Source organism: Delphinus delphis, chromosome 2 (genome assembly GCF_949987515.2).
Source record: "Delphinus delphis chromosome 2, mDelDel1.2, whole genome shotgun sequence".
NCBI classification, from domain to species: domain Eukaryota; kingdom Metazoa; phylum Chordata; class Mammalia; order Artiodactyla; family Delphinidae; genus Delphinus; species Delphinus delphis.
Genome location: NC_082684.1, coordinates 106299416 through 106314373, shown reverse-complemented (window position 1 = coordinate 106314373; position 14958 = coordinate 106299416). Strand labels below are relative to the sequence as shown.

The 14958-nt window shown below is 54.3% G+C and overlaps 1 protein-coding gene across 1 annotated transcript in view; it reads left to right on the top strand.

Annotated features, from left to right (window-relative positions):
* The window catches only part of ZNF710 (zinc finger protein 710), a 64267-nt gene extending 49424 nt beyond the window's left edge, over positions 1 to 14843 (top strand). The window contains exons 3-6 of the mRNA XM_060005425.1: positions 2741 to 4229; positions 6974 to 7165; positions 7654 to 7828; positions 11695 to 14843. Coding sequence (XP_059861408.1) covers positions 2741 to 4229; positions 6974 to 7165; positions 7654 to 7828; positions 11695 to 11864 — 2026 coding nt within the window. The 3' untranslated portion in view covers positions 11865 to 14843. The remainder of the gene's footprint in view (positions 1 to 2740; positions 4230 to 6973; positions 7166 to 7653; positions 7829 to 11694) is intronic.
* Positions 14844 to 14958: the final 115 nt, after the last annotated feature.

Genomic DNA, 14958 nt, shown 5'->3' with positions numbered 1-14958 from the left:
CTTGTTTTCTCAAACCCACAGCAGACACGAGGGCTGCTGCTGGGTGCTGCTGGGCTCTGTGTCAGATGGGCCGCTGCCATCCAAGGCAGTGATGCTCCCCCACAGGGGCTCCGGTGGGCACAGGGGTCATCTCTGGACACCACAGGGGTGTCCTCATCTCCCTTACATCTCCAAGCACAGGGCCTGACCCATAGCAGGGATTTAGCAAATATTTGCTGCACTAATCAGTGAATGAGTTCTTAGTCTCTAGAGGCTGTCACAGAATCACCCAAACCTTTGCTTGAATTTCGGGCCCCAGAATGGAGAAGTCTCTTAGTTCTGTGGTTTTCATCAGAAAAGGCTGCTTCCAGAGATCTGGGCAGATAAATAATAGTGACGCTTTACATCTGGTGAGGGCTTTATAATTAACTAACCCCCTTCATCTATGTTCTGACCTCTGGGCTCTCACAACCCTCCCATGGGTAGGTGTTTCCATCCCCATTTTTGGACAGGGAAACTGAGACGCAGAAGTGACTTTGAAGTGACTTTGCTTAGTCACTTGTACACGACAGAGCTGGGACTTGAGGCCAAGCTCAAGTTGGGTGCTCTTTCCAGCAGGGGGTGGGAGGTGGGCTCTAAATCAGGGCTAACCCCCCAGCCTGTTCCAGGTGGACCCAAAGGTTTCCTTCCATCTGACCCCTTCCATGAGAGCCCTGGTTTAAGCTTAATAGTTTAATCTTTAGTGTCTGTTTCAAGGAGGCTAAATTCCTCCCTGGGGTATTTTATTTTTAGCCGGCTTCAGGAAGGGGAAGCTTCTCTGGCCTGTGGGGGGAGGGAGGCACCAGGCCGGGAGCTGGTTTCCTGAGGAAGGGCCGCCGCCGGCCATGCACCTGACCCTGGCCCTGGGAGAAGAGCCAGCAAGGCAGGCAGGAGCCACCCCAGTCCTGTCTTCCTTTCCCCTTCCTTATGGGGTGCCTCTGATGTGCTGTGCTGGGCACTGAGCCGGAGGCGGGGTACAATCTGATGAGTATCCCAGGCCAGGGAGGAGGCCCTTCCACATCCGGGCTGGCAGGGAGGGCTGGGAAGCCCCAGGAACAGGGGGAATTTGAGGGAAGCCTGGGGCGCTGGTGGGAGGAGCCGGCAGCTCACCGGGGTTAGGGAAAGGGCACCTGGGTGGGAGAATCCCTGTGCAAAGGCCGGGCTACACGGAGGGCACCGGTGCACCGGGAGCCTCTATGAAGGCAGGAAGCTGATGCACCGTGGGTTGGACCCTGATAGGTGGACTCATTGGCTTTTTTAGAAACACCTGTTGGATCAGAGAGCATAGCTGTGAACCTGGGAGCCAGTTTTTTTGTTGTTTTTTTTTTCTGCGGTACGCGGGCCCCTCACTGTTGTGGCCTCTCCCGTTGCGGAGCACAGGCTCCAGACGCGCAGGCTCAGCGGCCATGGCTCACGGGCCCAGCCGCTCCGTGGCATGTGGGATCTTCCCGGACCGGGGCACGAACCCGTGTCCCCTGCATCGGCAGGCAGACTCTCAACCACTGCGCCACCAGGGAAGCCCGGGGAGCCAGTTTTAGCATTCATTTCAGCCAGTTTTCTCAAACTTGGTAGCCATCATGGAGCCCTTCTTTCAAATCAGATCTCACATGGAATTCCAGTGTACAAATCAGACACAAGCTATACGTGTTTTTTTTTTTAAACCCACTAATATCTTTTTTTTTTTTTGGCTGCGTTGGGTCTTCGTTGCTGTGCGCAGGCTTTCTCTATTTGCGGCGAGCGGGGGCTACTCTTTGTTGCGTTGCGCAGTCTTCTCAGTGTGGTGGCTTTTCTTGTTGCGGAGCATGGGCTCCAGGTGCGCGGGCTTCAGTAGTTGTGGCGCACAGGCTTAGTTGTTCCACGGCATGTGGGATCTTCCCGGACCAGGGCTCGAACCCGTATTCCCTGCATTGGCGGGCGGATTCTTAACCACTGCACCACCAGGGAAGTCCCCACAAGCTATATTTTACACGGTATAAATTTAGGTATTTAAATGTCTAACATTTAGCTAATCAAGAACAGTGACCTGTTGTGATGGGCACAGTCATTTAGCATCAGGGCTGACAGGAGGTAGCTGCTGTCTGAGATCGGCCTCGGCACCTAGTTGATTTTTGTGTGTTGCCTTGTTTTTGCCCAATATATTAAAAAAAAAAACCCAAAAGACCACATTCACATGGCCAAGCCGTTACAAATGGTGACAGTTGTTTAACACCTCACTGTACAGTCTCAAGGTCTGTGCAAAATTAATTATACCTTGGCAACAAAGCCAGTGGGCCTACTGAATGTGCAGGAATGAGGTATATATTACATTTGAGTAGATGGGTTTTTAAAATAGCAGAATCTTTATATTTTGCAATTTTGGATCCGATTTTTTTTTTTTTTTTGGAACTCCTGAAGGACATGCAGAACATAGTTTGAGAACCACTGAGGAAATCCAACCACCCTGTATCACAGATGGGAAGACTGAGGTCAGCAAGGGGGCAGGGCTTACCCAGGATCCCACTGGGAGATGGAGGACATGGCAATGATCAGATACACAGAGGGTTATCATTGCTCCCCATAATTACAAGTGTGCCCTGTTCCCAAGGCAGGAATAGAAAGGCGTCAGGGACAGACACGCCCAAAACTGGCTGAGCCCTTGCTGAGTGTGTCTGTCTGTTGTCTGTCTGTTGTCTGTCTGCACAACATTGAGTGGCAGTGCTAACGTTCCCTTCTCCTTCTGCAGCGATGCCCTCCTAGCCAGCCGCCACGGGATGGAGGGCTTCATGGACTCAGGGACACAGACGGATGCCGTGGTGGTGCTGTCCTTGGCTCAGGCCGCCGTGCTGGGCCTGGTCTCAGAAAATGAGCTCTTTGGAGCCACCATAAGCGCCGAAGCCTTCTACCCGGACCTGGGGCCGGAGCTGTCCGGGGCGGCCATGGGGGAGCCCCGGGCCCCGGGCCCAGATGTCTACCAGCTGGCCTGCAACGGGCGGGCCCTGGAGGAGCCGGCGGAGGAGGAGGTGCTGGAGGTGGAGGCAGCCTTCGAGAAGCACACCCGGCGGAAGACACGGCCGCCTGTGCGGCTGGTGCCCAAGGTCAAGTTTGAGAAGGTGGAGGAAGAAGAGGATCAGGAGGTCTACGAGGTGTCCGTGCCCGGCGATGACAAGGATGCGGGCCCAGCGGAGGCCCCCACCGAGGTGGCCAGTGGCGGCTGCGAGGCCCTGGTGCAGAGCAGCGCTGTCAAGATGATCGACCTCAGCGTCTTCAGCCGCAAGCCCCGGACACTGCGGCACCTGCCCCGAACCCCACGGCCAGAGCTGGACGTAGCCCCCTTCGACCCCCACTTCCCTGACCCAGCCCGGGACGGCTTCCCCGAGCCCAGCATGGCACTGCCCGGGCCGGAGGCGCTGCCCACAGAGTGTGGCTTCGACCCACCGCACCTGGCCCCCCTGAGCGACCCTGAGGCCCCCAGCATGGAGTCCCCGGAGCCCGTGAAGCCGGAACAGGGCTTCGTGTGGCAGGAGGCAGGCGAGTTTGAGGCCGACGCAGCCGGCTCGACGGTGGAACGCCACAAGAAGGCCCAGCTGGACCGGCTGGACATCAACGTGCAGATCGACGACTCGTACCTGGTGGAGGCAGGCGACCGTCAGAAGCGCTGGCAGTGCCGCATGTGCGAGAAGTCCTACACATCCAAGTACAACCTGGTGACGCACATCCTGGGCCACAACGGCATCAAGCCTCACTCGTGCCCGCACTGCAGCAAGCTGTTCAAGCAGCCCAGCCACTTGCAGACACACCTGCTGACGCACCAGGGCACCCGGCCGCACAAGTGCCAGGTGTGCCAGAAGGCCTTCACGCAGACCAGCCACCTCAAGCGCCACATGCTGCTGCACTCGGAGGTCAAGCCCTATAGCTGCCACTTCTGCGGCCGCGGCTTCGCCTACCCCAGCGAGCTCAAGGCCCACGAGGTGAAGCACGAGAGCGGCCGCTGCCACGTCTGCGTCGAGTGCGGCCTGGACTTCTCCACCCTGACCCAGCTCAAGCGCCACCTGGCCTCGCATCAGGGCCCCACCCTCTACCAGTGCCTCGAGTGTGACAAGTCCTTCCACTACCGCAGCCAGCTGCAGAACCACATGCTCAAGCACCAGAACGTGCGGCCCTTCGTGTGCACCGAGTGCGGCATGGAGTTCAGCCAGATCCACCACCTCAAGCAACACTCGCTCACCCACAAGGTAAGGACGCCACAGGCCTCCCCCAGCAAGGGCCCGGCCCCTGGGGTCTCCCCCCGCCGGGGGCTTGGCTCCAGGCCTGAGGCTCTGCCCTCTCCTCCTGCCGTGCTTTCATCCAGCGCTTCCCGAAGCACCGCCTGAGATCTTTTAGGTGGTGAACATCTCTCATTTTTATAGTTATATTTTTTTGATGAGTGTTAGAAAAAAATGTAATTGAAATTAGTTTTTTTAAATAGTAAAACTTGACTCATTTTAAAACTTTTTAATTGAAATGTTTGAGGAACCCCTGCAGGACCCAAGGAGCACAGTTGGAGAATCGCTGATTCTCTATCTTGTGGCTGGGAGGACCGAGGCCGGAGAGAGGGCAGGGTGCCACAGGGAGGTGGATGAGATAGATGGTCAGAAGCTCAGAGGGCTTCCTTTGCTCCCTGTAATTACACGAGTCTATCAAAAGCTGTGTGCCTTCCCTTTAGGAAAATGCTAAATATATTTCATTTTAAAAGGGAATAGATGTGGGCTTCCCTGGTGGCGCAGTGGTTGAGAGTCCGCCTGCCGATGCAGGGGACACGGGTTCGTGCCCCAGTCTGGTAAGATCCCACATGCCGCGGAGCGGCTGGGCCCGTGAGCCATGGCCGCTGAGCCTGCGCGTCCGGAGCCTGTGCTCCGCAACAGGAAAGGCCACAGCAGTGAGAAGCCCGCGTAACGAAAAAAAAAAAAAAAAGGGAATAGATGTAAGGAAAAATATTTGCTATGGAAAAGTACAATTGGTTCTAGAATATGACAAAATGAAGCAAAGTGGCTTGTGGGGACAGAAGGTGGAGCAACACTGTCCTTTTCCACTGTGTCCCTAGACATAAACTTGACCAGTTCTCCCCTACCTTCCTCTTCCTTCAGTCCACTGGCCACCCTGCCTTTCAGCCAACGTCACCTCCTTTAAGAGGCTCTTAGGTCCAGAAGGGGAATGAGGCCTCTCAGGTCCCACAGTCCCGCTCTGGCACTTGTCCTGACCCATGGTTTCCACCCCAAATCCAACCAACTTCACTCTTTGAAGCTGAACATGCCTAGAGCTGCCACTCTCCATAATTGCGGACTTAGAGACACTCCTGGTCAAACTCATGTCCTTATCTCTCACAGTGGACACTACAGTGAGTAGGGAAGAAACAGCCTGCCAGGCCGAGAATCCAGCCTTTCCCAGCCCTGGGAACTCTTTCTGCTGGAGCAGAGGTGATGCTTAGGTTTCATTGCAGGTGCTCCTCATTCAATTGGTGTAGCTACCTAGAGTGTAATGTTAAGAAGGATTCTGAAGCTGAATCTGGGCTCAGCTGTAAAACCAGATGATTGATTCTTTCCGCCTGCGGGGAGTTGGGGGTTGCAGGGGTTGAGGGTGGGGAGAGTGCAAAGTGATAAGTACACGTGCTATATATTTGCCATCTTTCTCCTCTACTAGGAGACTTAAAAATCCCCACAAGTCCACAAAGTGTTAAAAGAGAAATAATACTGTGAAGAAAAGGCAAAAGCAAAAATCAAAGGCTGATAAAATTGAAAACATTCCCATTATCAGCCTCAGTTTACACATGCGCACACCATCCCAAAGGGCAGGGCCCCTTCGTGGTCATACACATCATCTTCGCTCTGTCAAGCAAGCATACAAGACAGGAGACACAGCCTGTCTGCTGAGAGAAATAGACACGGGAACTGTTAAATTATAACATGAAACTTTGTACCAAACAAGCAGTTGGGACAGCAGCTGTGACCACAGAAATGTGTCTGTGCCACTGGAGTTCTACTAAATTGCTGGGGTTCTAGGAACTTTTGTCCTCACTTTTCTCCCCAGACAATACATTGTGCTTCCTGTGCACACAGCACCGTGTCCTGCTCTGGGGGTCACCTCCAGACCATGGAAAAGCGTGTTGACCATCCAAACCAGAGGGTTTTCCCTTGGAATCTTTGTCTCCTGGGGTTGTGTTCCAAAGTCCATCAGTGATAAGAATCACCTGTGGAACCTGTTGGGATTAAAAATTCGTGGGAATTTGAATCTCCAGGGAGGGGCCTGAGAGGCTTTATGTTCCACAAGAGCTACAGGTTGTTCTTATCACAAGAGAAGCTTAGAATACACTCTCAGGGGTCGTGGACGGGCTCCGAGGTTTGAGAACTCTTTAAATTCTACACAGACCTGAATGTTTTTTCATTTTTCCTGGGGTGCTCATACCTTTAATCATACTCTCAAAGGGGTCTGTGAACCAAAAAGACCACTGAGAGACAGCACTGAGGCGAAAAATATATACATGCATCTTGATCTCAGGAAGCCATCCAGGCCCCCAGGCTAAGGCTGTGACTTCTTGGCCAGAGGCCTCTGGTGCCTGATGTGATGCTGGCTTATAGCAGGTGCCTGGTAAATGGTTGATGAATTAATGAATGAATTAACGTGCAAACGAACACGCTTGCCTCGGTGCCCTGGTACAGACCTACAAATCCACCTGCCCTCTTGGGCAGGAGACAGCAGATGTATGGGTCAGAACAGTAAAACTCAGCCGATCTCTCCCTATCACTGGAATGCTTTCCATAGTAAATGGTTCTTCCCCAACATCCTCCTGGGCATTTCAAACAAGTGGCCACTGTTTGGAACATCCCCAGGAAGTCATTTCCCAGAAGCACTGACCCTGTGGTACACACACACACACACACGCACGTACTTCCAGAGCCTGTGTCCATTGTGTGGCCCTGACCATCGCCCCCACCCCGCACAGGGTGTGAAGGAGTTCAAGTGCGAGGTGTGTGGCCGGGAGTTCACCCTGCAGGCAAACATGAAGCGGCACATGCTGATCCATACCAGCGTTCGGCCCTACCAGTGCCACATCTGCTTCAAGACCTTCGTGCAGAAGCAGACCCTCAAGACCCACATGATTGTACACTCGCCCGTGAAGCCATTCAAATGCAAGGTACCAGGCCTTCGGGCCCCCAGGTGGGACTTCCCCACGAGTGGCCTCAGCATGACGGCAGCAGCCGGGACCCGGTATGGGCAAGGGAGCCCTGGTTGGGTGAAACTGCCTGGGCTCTGGGGGTTGGGGTGGGCGGTGAGGGTTCAGGTCCTACAAGCTACTGAGGTGGTTTTTTGAGAATTGGAGGAGGGGGTGAAGGTAACGGTACAGCCGCAGGGAAAGAGCCCCGACCCGAGACTCAGTGCACCCGGAGATCCGAGCCCTGGGTTTCTGACAGCTTCAGCTCAGGGATCGTGGGGCAGACACACAGGAACGGTGACCAGCAGGGAGTGGCTCAGTCCTCGGCCTCTGGGGTCCTATAGGAAAGGACGAAGTGAGTGCTTGTCCACAGCCGATGGGATTCCGGCCCAGCCGTGGAGGTAGGAGTGGCTGGGGGTCCGGAGAGCGTGGGTTCCCGGGCTGATGAGGCCGGGTGGGGTGTGTTCCAGGTGTGCGGGAAGTCCTTCAACCGCATGTACAACCTGCTGGGCCACATGCACCTGCACGCGGGCAGCAAGCCCTTCAAGTGCCCCTACTGCTCCAGCAAGTTTAACCTCAAGGGCAACCTGAGCCGGCACATGAAGGTCAAGCACGGCGTCATGGACATCGGCCTGGACAGCCAAGGTGGGTGGGCCACACGCAGTGGACAGAGCAGGAGCGGTACTGTCATGGCACACTCAGGAGCCTCCTGTCCAGTGAGGGGAGTGGGGAGGCTGGCCAGGCCTGAGACCTCATTGGGGTGGGCTCAGGTCTGGAGAGGGAGCACCCTGGAGGGTCACCATGGTGATAATGATGGGATATTTGTGTATTCTTCAGAGGACTTACGAGGGCTCACATAAACAATAATAAAAATAATCTGTTGAGTGCTGTGTGCCAGGCCTTTATTAACTCACGTAACCCTCACAGTGAGGTTGGTTCTGTTATTATCGCCATTTTACAGATGCAGGCACTGAAGGACAGAGAAGTTAGGTAACTCATGCAAGATCATTACTGAGAGATGACATTTTTTTTAAATGGATGGGAAAGAAAGTAACAAAAGGAAAATTGGCAACTGTAAAGATAAGGGAGAGCCAGGTGAGGTCACAACCCCAAGTACACCATGGGAGGTCCTATGGGCATGCAGAGGGGAGCCCTGAGCTTCCTAGTCGCCAAGGCAAAAAGGGATATACAATCAGTCGCATTCTTCATAGTGCCTGCCAAAAAGAATGTAGCCCACATACTCAGGAGAAGTGTCCTTACCTCTGCAGTTGGTGGAGGTTTCATTGGCTGTTGGTTATAACATCCCTACATGTTAGTGATAGCTGCTCCCCTCAACACTGGTCAGTACTGGAAGAACTGTAGTCGCTCTGGCCTCTCATGGGGAGGAGGCACTTTAGAGATCCTACAGGAAGGAGAAGCCAACCACACTTCAGGAAGGTTCCTTGTATAGTCTGGAGCTATTTGACTTTCTGGTGCTCCTTCTGAGACAAATTAGCTGGGAATGTGCCCCGACAATCACCGGGTGAGTCGACTTGCCATGTGAGGTTACTTTCTAGGAGTCAATCAGATGCTGGGGGATGCTGCAATAACCCTGATTTAGTTTTGGAGCAGTGAATGGCCGGGAGTGTTCTGGCAGAAACAGGTGTCATCAGTTTTCCATTCTGGGTGAGGATGAAACGCCGTTGGCTGCCTATAGTTGCTCTGTAGCCCCTTCTTACCCAAAATGTGGTTCTAGGGCCAGCAGTATTGGCATCACCTGGGATCTTGCTAGAATGGCAGGCTCCACCCCACCCCAGACTTGCTGAATCAGGCTCTGCATTTCCAAAAGATCCCCAGGTGATTTGTTTGCACCGGAAAGTTTGAGAAGTATTGAATAAAGTGATGGTTTTCAAACTTGAGCAAGGGAGCATGAGAATCACTCCAGGCTTGTTAAAACAAATTGCTGGGTCCCAGCTTCAGAGCTTCTGATTCTGTGGGTCTGGGGTAGGGTCGGATCATTTACATTTCCAACAAGTTCCCCAGGTCAAACCGAAGCTGCTGGTCAGGAACCTCACTTCGAGAACCTCTGACCTAGACTCCAGAGAACTGTTCTCAAACTTGGCTGCACATTGGAATCACTTTGAGAATTTTTAAAATGCTGATGCCTGAGTCTCAACCACAGAGATTCGAAGGTAACTGATCTGGCGTGTGGCCCAGGATCCGGACTTCTTTTTAAGCACCCTAGTTCATTCTATGCGCAGTAGAGTTTGAGAGCCAGTACTCTAGTGGACATGCCAGGTAGCTAACCCACCAGGAGGGACCAGAGCAGGACTGGTCCTTTTGGAGGTAGCTGTCCCTGCACACCTCGCTCCCAGGGGGTGGTTAAGGCCTAAGCTGTTTCCACCTGAGGTCAGCACCTGACCAGGGATGCCTAGGGTTGCTTTGTTCCTGATTGTACCAGATGACAGAAAGTAAAGCAGGGATTGGCACGGGAATGGCTGGGGCCCAGGTCCACCCACCACTCACGTATAACCTTGGTCTGAGAAGCTCAGGCTTGACACTTGTGCAGGAGGAAGGCAGCCTACAGTCTAGATGGAACCACCCAATAAACGATAGGACTGTAATTCAGGAGGTAGATCAACGTCTTTGTAAAAAATGGTACAGAGTATTCCCTGGGGCCAACTGGACAGGCCAAATAGAGTTAATAAAGGGAGGTTGGGAGGATAACAGAGACCCAGAGGTAGAAATTTTCCCAGGGTCTTTATTTAGCTTGTTTTTAATCAACTATATGGTATGAAGGTGTGGCACTAGGATTTGAGGAAGAAAGTGCCTAGGGGCTATAAGATTTGGTACAGCTGAGGGAACTCCCTGGAGGTCAAGTGGTTAGGACTCATGCTATCACTGCCCAGGGCCGGGGTTTGATCCCTGGTAAGGAACTAAGATCCCGCAAGCCGTGTGGTGCGTGCGGCCACAAAAAAATAAATAAAATTTAAACTAAAAGAGATTTGGTACAGCTGGCCTCATTTTATAAAGTCAGATGCTATGGGCACAAGTAAGAGACACCCCATTCAGACTGGTTTAAACAATAAAGCAATAAATTAAGAAATGACTTGCAGTCCAGGCTGTCTTCAAAGTTGGCTGATTCAGCCCCTCAACAATGACAGGGTGAGGCTCCCTCTCTCTGTCCACATTATTAGCTGTGCTTTTCCTCATAGTCGCAAAACAGCTGCCAGTGGCCTTTAGGGCAATATGCTTCCTTGTTCACCTCCATTGGAAGAGTAAGAGCCTGCTCTCCTTTGCTCTGTGAAACTAATAAGAACATTCTAAGAACTCACTAGCAGGCCTTTCCTCATGATTCACTGGCCAGAATTGGGTCCCATCCCTAATCCTGAGCCACTCATTGGCAATGAGTGGGATTACCCTTCAACCAGTGGTTCTCAGCTGGGGGTGAGTTTGCCCCCCGAGGGACATTTGGCCATGTCTAGAGACATTTGGTTGTCACAGCGGGGGCAATGCTACTGGCATCTCGCTGATAGAGGCCAGGGATGCTGGGAAGCCTCCTACAATGCACAGGACAGTCCCCCACAACAAACAATTATGGCCCAAGATGTTAATAATGCCAAGGTTGGAAAACCCTGCCTTAGACTCATCAGGGCTACCCCTGGGCTGGGGTCCATTTCTCCCCAAACACATCACATATCCCAGATGGACAGGGGCAGAATGCACACTGGGGCTCAGCCACAGTCCCTGCCAGCAAGACTCCCAGGTCCCCAGGTCACACCCTGGGCCTCCCTCCCTCCATAACTCATTGGAAGGCAGCCCCACCCAAGCTCCTTTGTGGAGTTTTCTATCTGGCTTTTGTTCCAACAGTAAGAGCTTTATAAAAGATTTCAATTTGATAAAATTACAAGAGGCCTCTTAGAGTTTTTATCTCATCGTCTTTGTTAACCTACCTTGAGTGCTTGGCCTTGGAGAGCTAGGCCTGAGGATACCACTGGGTAGAACTGGCGCCAGGTCAGAGGAGAAACAGCGCCCTCCAGCCAAGTGAGGTAGAGTTGCACAGTGGATCAAAACAACAGCACTTGCTGGGTGCCCTTTGGCAAGGTAATTAACCTCTCTGAACTTCCTTTTGATCTCCTAAACGGGGTTGCTGTGAGCATTCATGAGATGATATATGTGAAGTGCCTGGCATACAGTAGGTGCCAAACGAGTGGTATTGCAGACATGATATAGTACAGGAGGCTTTCATATGGCAAAGGAGACTAATGAGTAATGTTGCGAAGAATAAATAAGGGCTTAGTGACTCAGGAGGTGCAAGAGAGGGATGACCCCAAGAGTTCAAGTCCAAGCCTGTACCCACTCGGCACACATTTGAGAAGCCACGGGAGTCGGGGGCCTCCCAGAGCAGGAGGGCAGAGGAGGCAGCTGAGAGTCTTTTGGAAGCAGTGACTGGCAATGACTTCTTTAGTTCTGCTTCCCGTGTGGGAGTGACCACAGGCAGCATCCAGGCCTAACTGTGCCCTCTCTTGCAGACCCCATGATGGAGCTGACGGGCACCGACCCCTCCGAGCTTGACAGCCAGCAGGAGATCGAGGACTTCGAGGAGAACGCCTACGCCTACGCCGGTGTGGACAGCAGCGCCGAGGCCAGCGTCCTCACCGAACAGGCCATGAAAGAGATGGCCTACTACAACGTGCTATAGCACAGGCCAGGCCACCCAGGACGGGGCAAGGAGGGCGTGGGGCGTGGGGGGAGACCCATGTGCTGCAGGCTGCACCTCCTGCAGCTGAAAAACAAGCTACTGCCCCACAGTCCTGAGCCCTCCCTCCCACTCAGTCGTTTGCACCACTAGGGACTTGTAGACCAAATGGAGACTGTACTACTGGCCTCAGCTGTGAACCAGGCACAGGCCCCAGGCATCCTAGGGAAGGAAGGGTAACACGGGAGGCCCAGGTCTGGGTCTCCTTGGCCTGCTGCTGTGGGAGAAATGCAGATGGGGGCCGTCTGGGGACAGGTCACAAGGGCATAGGTTCTCTAGTCTCTCCAGGCCCAGCAGAGCTGGGGCGGCCCATGTGGGCAGGGCCATCCTGATGGCTCCTCGGGGCTCCTGTCACTGGAGGGAGATCTCTTGAGCCATGTCTTGTTTCTCCTCTGGACCCTCTCCTGCCTCTAGGGATGTTTGAGCTCCTGTGCTGGTCAGCCTTGCCCCCCACCCTTACCCCCCACCGGCCCCTGGGCTGCGAAAAGCCCAGGCCCAGAGCCCATTCCCCCACCCTGTCCATGGACAGCCAGGCAGGGCCCTCTGCCTTCTACCTCCTGGTGCCTCCCGCTCTCTCCTCCAGCCAGGTGTGCATGCGGCCTGGTCCTGGCCTTAGGAAAGCGGGGTGTAGCCCAACCCCCAGCTACCGTCCTCTCCAGCCGACCCCCAGAAGCCTCGCATCTTACAGCCCTGTTTGAAAGTGGGCGTCCCTAAAGTGGATTTCAGCAAACTGTTTTCCAGTTCTGTCTCGAAGTGGGGCACCACCCCAGGGTCCCCCGACAAAGCCAGGACATGCCTTGCGTCAGACACACACTAACAAAGACAGATGGAGGCCCCTTGAGTGGGGGGACCAGTGATGGGGTCGTTGGGGACCAAGAGGGGCTGTCCTTAAGGAGGCCAAGGAGGGCCTATGTAGGGGTGGGGGCCTGGAGTTTTCCTCTTATTTAAGGTCTAATAAGTATCCATTTTGAGGATGGGGACAGCCAAGAGTCAGCAGGGTCCCAGGAAGAGCAACATATTTAAAAAGGAAAATGAAGACCATAGAGGGAAAAAAAAAGGTTTTTTGAGCAAAGGGGGGTATTTTGAAGGTAATTTATTTTTCTCCTTTCCAACTCTGTGTCACCTATTATCTTTTCTGATGGAGATCATTTTCTTTTTGCCAGCGGAAGCTTTCTCGTGTGCTGTGCGTGCTTTGTGCCTCCCCAACCAAGAGCAGCGTGGCCTGCCCTGGCGGGACTCGGGCTCGGAAGGCACTGTCGGTCTGGCCCTGGGGCTTCAGCTGCTGGCAGGAAGCCTCCGGAGGCCAAGGCGAGAGGCAGGAGGAGGCAGAGCCCGGCAGGCCGTCCACCCTCTCCCAGCTCCTCCGGCTAGTGACTTGCTCTGCACCACCCAGAGCAGCGGCCCGGGCTGCCGCCCCTGCTCAGCCCACGGTTCGCTCCCTCGCCAGCCCGCTCTCATCTCCTCGGTCCCCGCGCCAGCTCCTGCCCCGGAACTGAAGACTGCAGGCCCAGGGCGGTGAAAGAGCACATTCAGGAATGCTGGGGCACCCAGACGCCCACCCACTCGCCCCCTGCGGCCTCCGTGGAGGGGAGCAGGCAAGGCCATTCCCAGAGGCACAGGAGGTGAAGCCACCAGCTTCAGCCCAGAAACCAGGAAGCGGGGAGCGGCTGAGGAGGGAGGTGCCCCCAAGGCCGTATCCTTAGTGAAGGACCAAGCCAGGCCTCAGGGTGGCTGAGATCAGGACGGAGGGGAGGACAAGGTAGCCTCGGGATCAGGCAGCCAGGTGCCCCTTCCTTCTCTGCTAGAGTTCATGCTAAGCAGCAAATAAGAGGGCTGGGGCTCACGGGAGCCTCGCCCCGACTGTGGCTCTCCAGACCCCGAGGCCCCCCAGCCTCCCAGGTGCCCGCCATGATGACCCTCAGGTGGCAGTGACCCCGTCACTGTAGAAGACATTTTCTCCTGCTGAGCAGAAGCATCATCCCCGCAAACTACCTCTTCCCACAACTTCTTTCTCCCCTGGTACCAAAAAGAACCCTGTACCTCCTCTTCTTCCTCTTCCCTGCCAGTGCAGTGGCCTTGGTCTTGGAAACCCATGAGAGACGGTCTGGCCCCCAGGGTGGGGCTCTCCTCTCTGCCCCCAGCCCCGCCATCAGCACCAGCCCTCTGCAAGGTTCAATACTTGAACGCCCCCCATGCCCTGTGCCTTGGACCTGGGCAAGGCTGAGAGAAGGAAGCAGCACAACTCACAATTGGAGCTGGGTGGGCGGTGGTCTTGGCAAGGCTCCGGTCCCCACCCCCACCCCACCCCAACCTTTTCAAAAGAGGCGTGCAGCCTCTCGGGTGACTTGGAAACTCCTGGACAAATCCCATTCTAACTTATTTTGACGTGTATACAAACCAACTGTTTAGAAATTCCACTTGTGCAAAGCCCTACTGTGTTTTTATGTTCCTGTTTAAAAGAGAAGTTTACTTAGCAATAATTATAAATAAATGAATATTCTTTAGTGAGGTGACTGCGAGTGCTTCTTTCCATGGTTCTTGGGGACCCAGTCCTCACCCCTCCCTCAGAAGGAGCTCCCTACAAGCCTTCCCTCTCTGGGGGCCCAGAGGAGCCCCAGCCCATCCTTTGCACTAGAATGGCCACCTGCAGAGCTCCAAGCCCGTGAGAAAGGGGCGCAGGTCAAGGCCCCAGAATTCCCACCACTCGAAGAGAAAAAGCCGCTTCCCCACCAACAGGCCACCAGGACAGAAGCCAGCTCCCGATGCCAGACTGGGCTTCAGAGGCTGTGCCTTCTGGGGAGCTGCCAGCCCTTCGTTACTGATGGGGAAGAGGCCGGAAACCTTGAGCTTCCCCCCCAGGAGTTGGGCCAGCCAGAGTCATCACGCCAGCTTTTCCTCCTAGAGCGCCGGGAGTCCAGTGATTACTGAGGAAGAGTGGTCTTAGCGCAGAAGGCGGCTGTCAGTGGAGGTGGGCAGCTGAAGCCCATCTCAAAGCTACCAAGGCTCCCAGCTATTGGGTTTCAGAATACATGAGAGC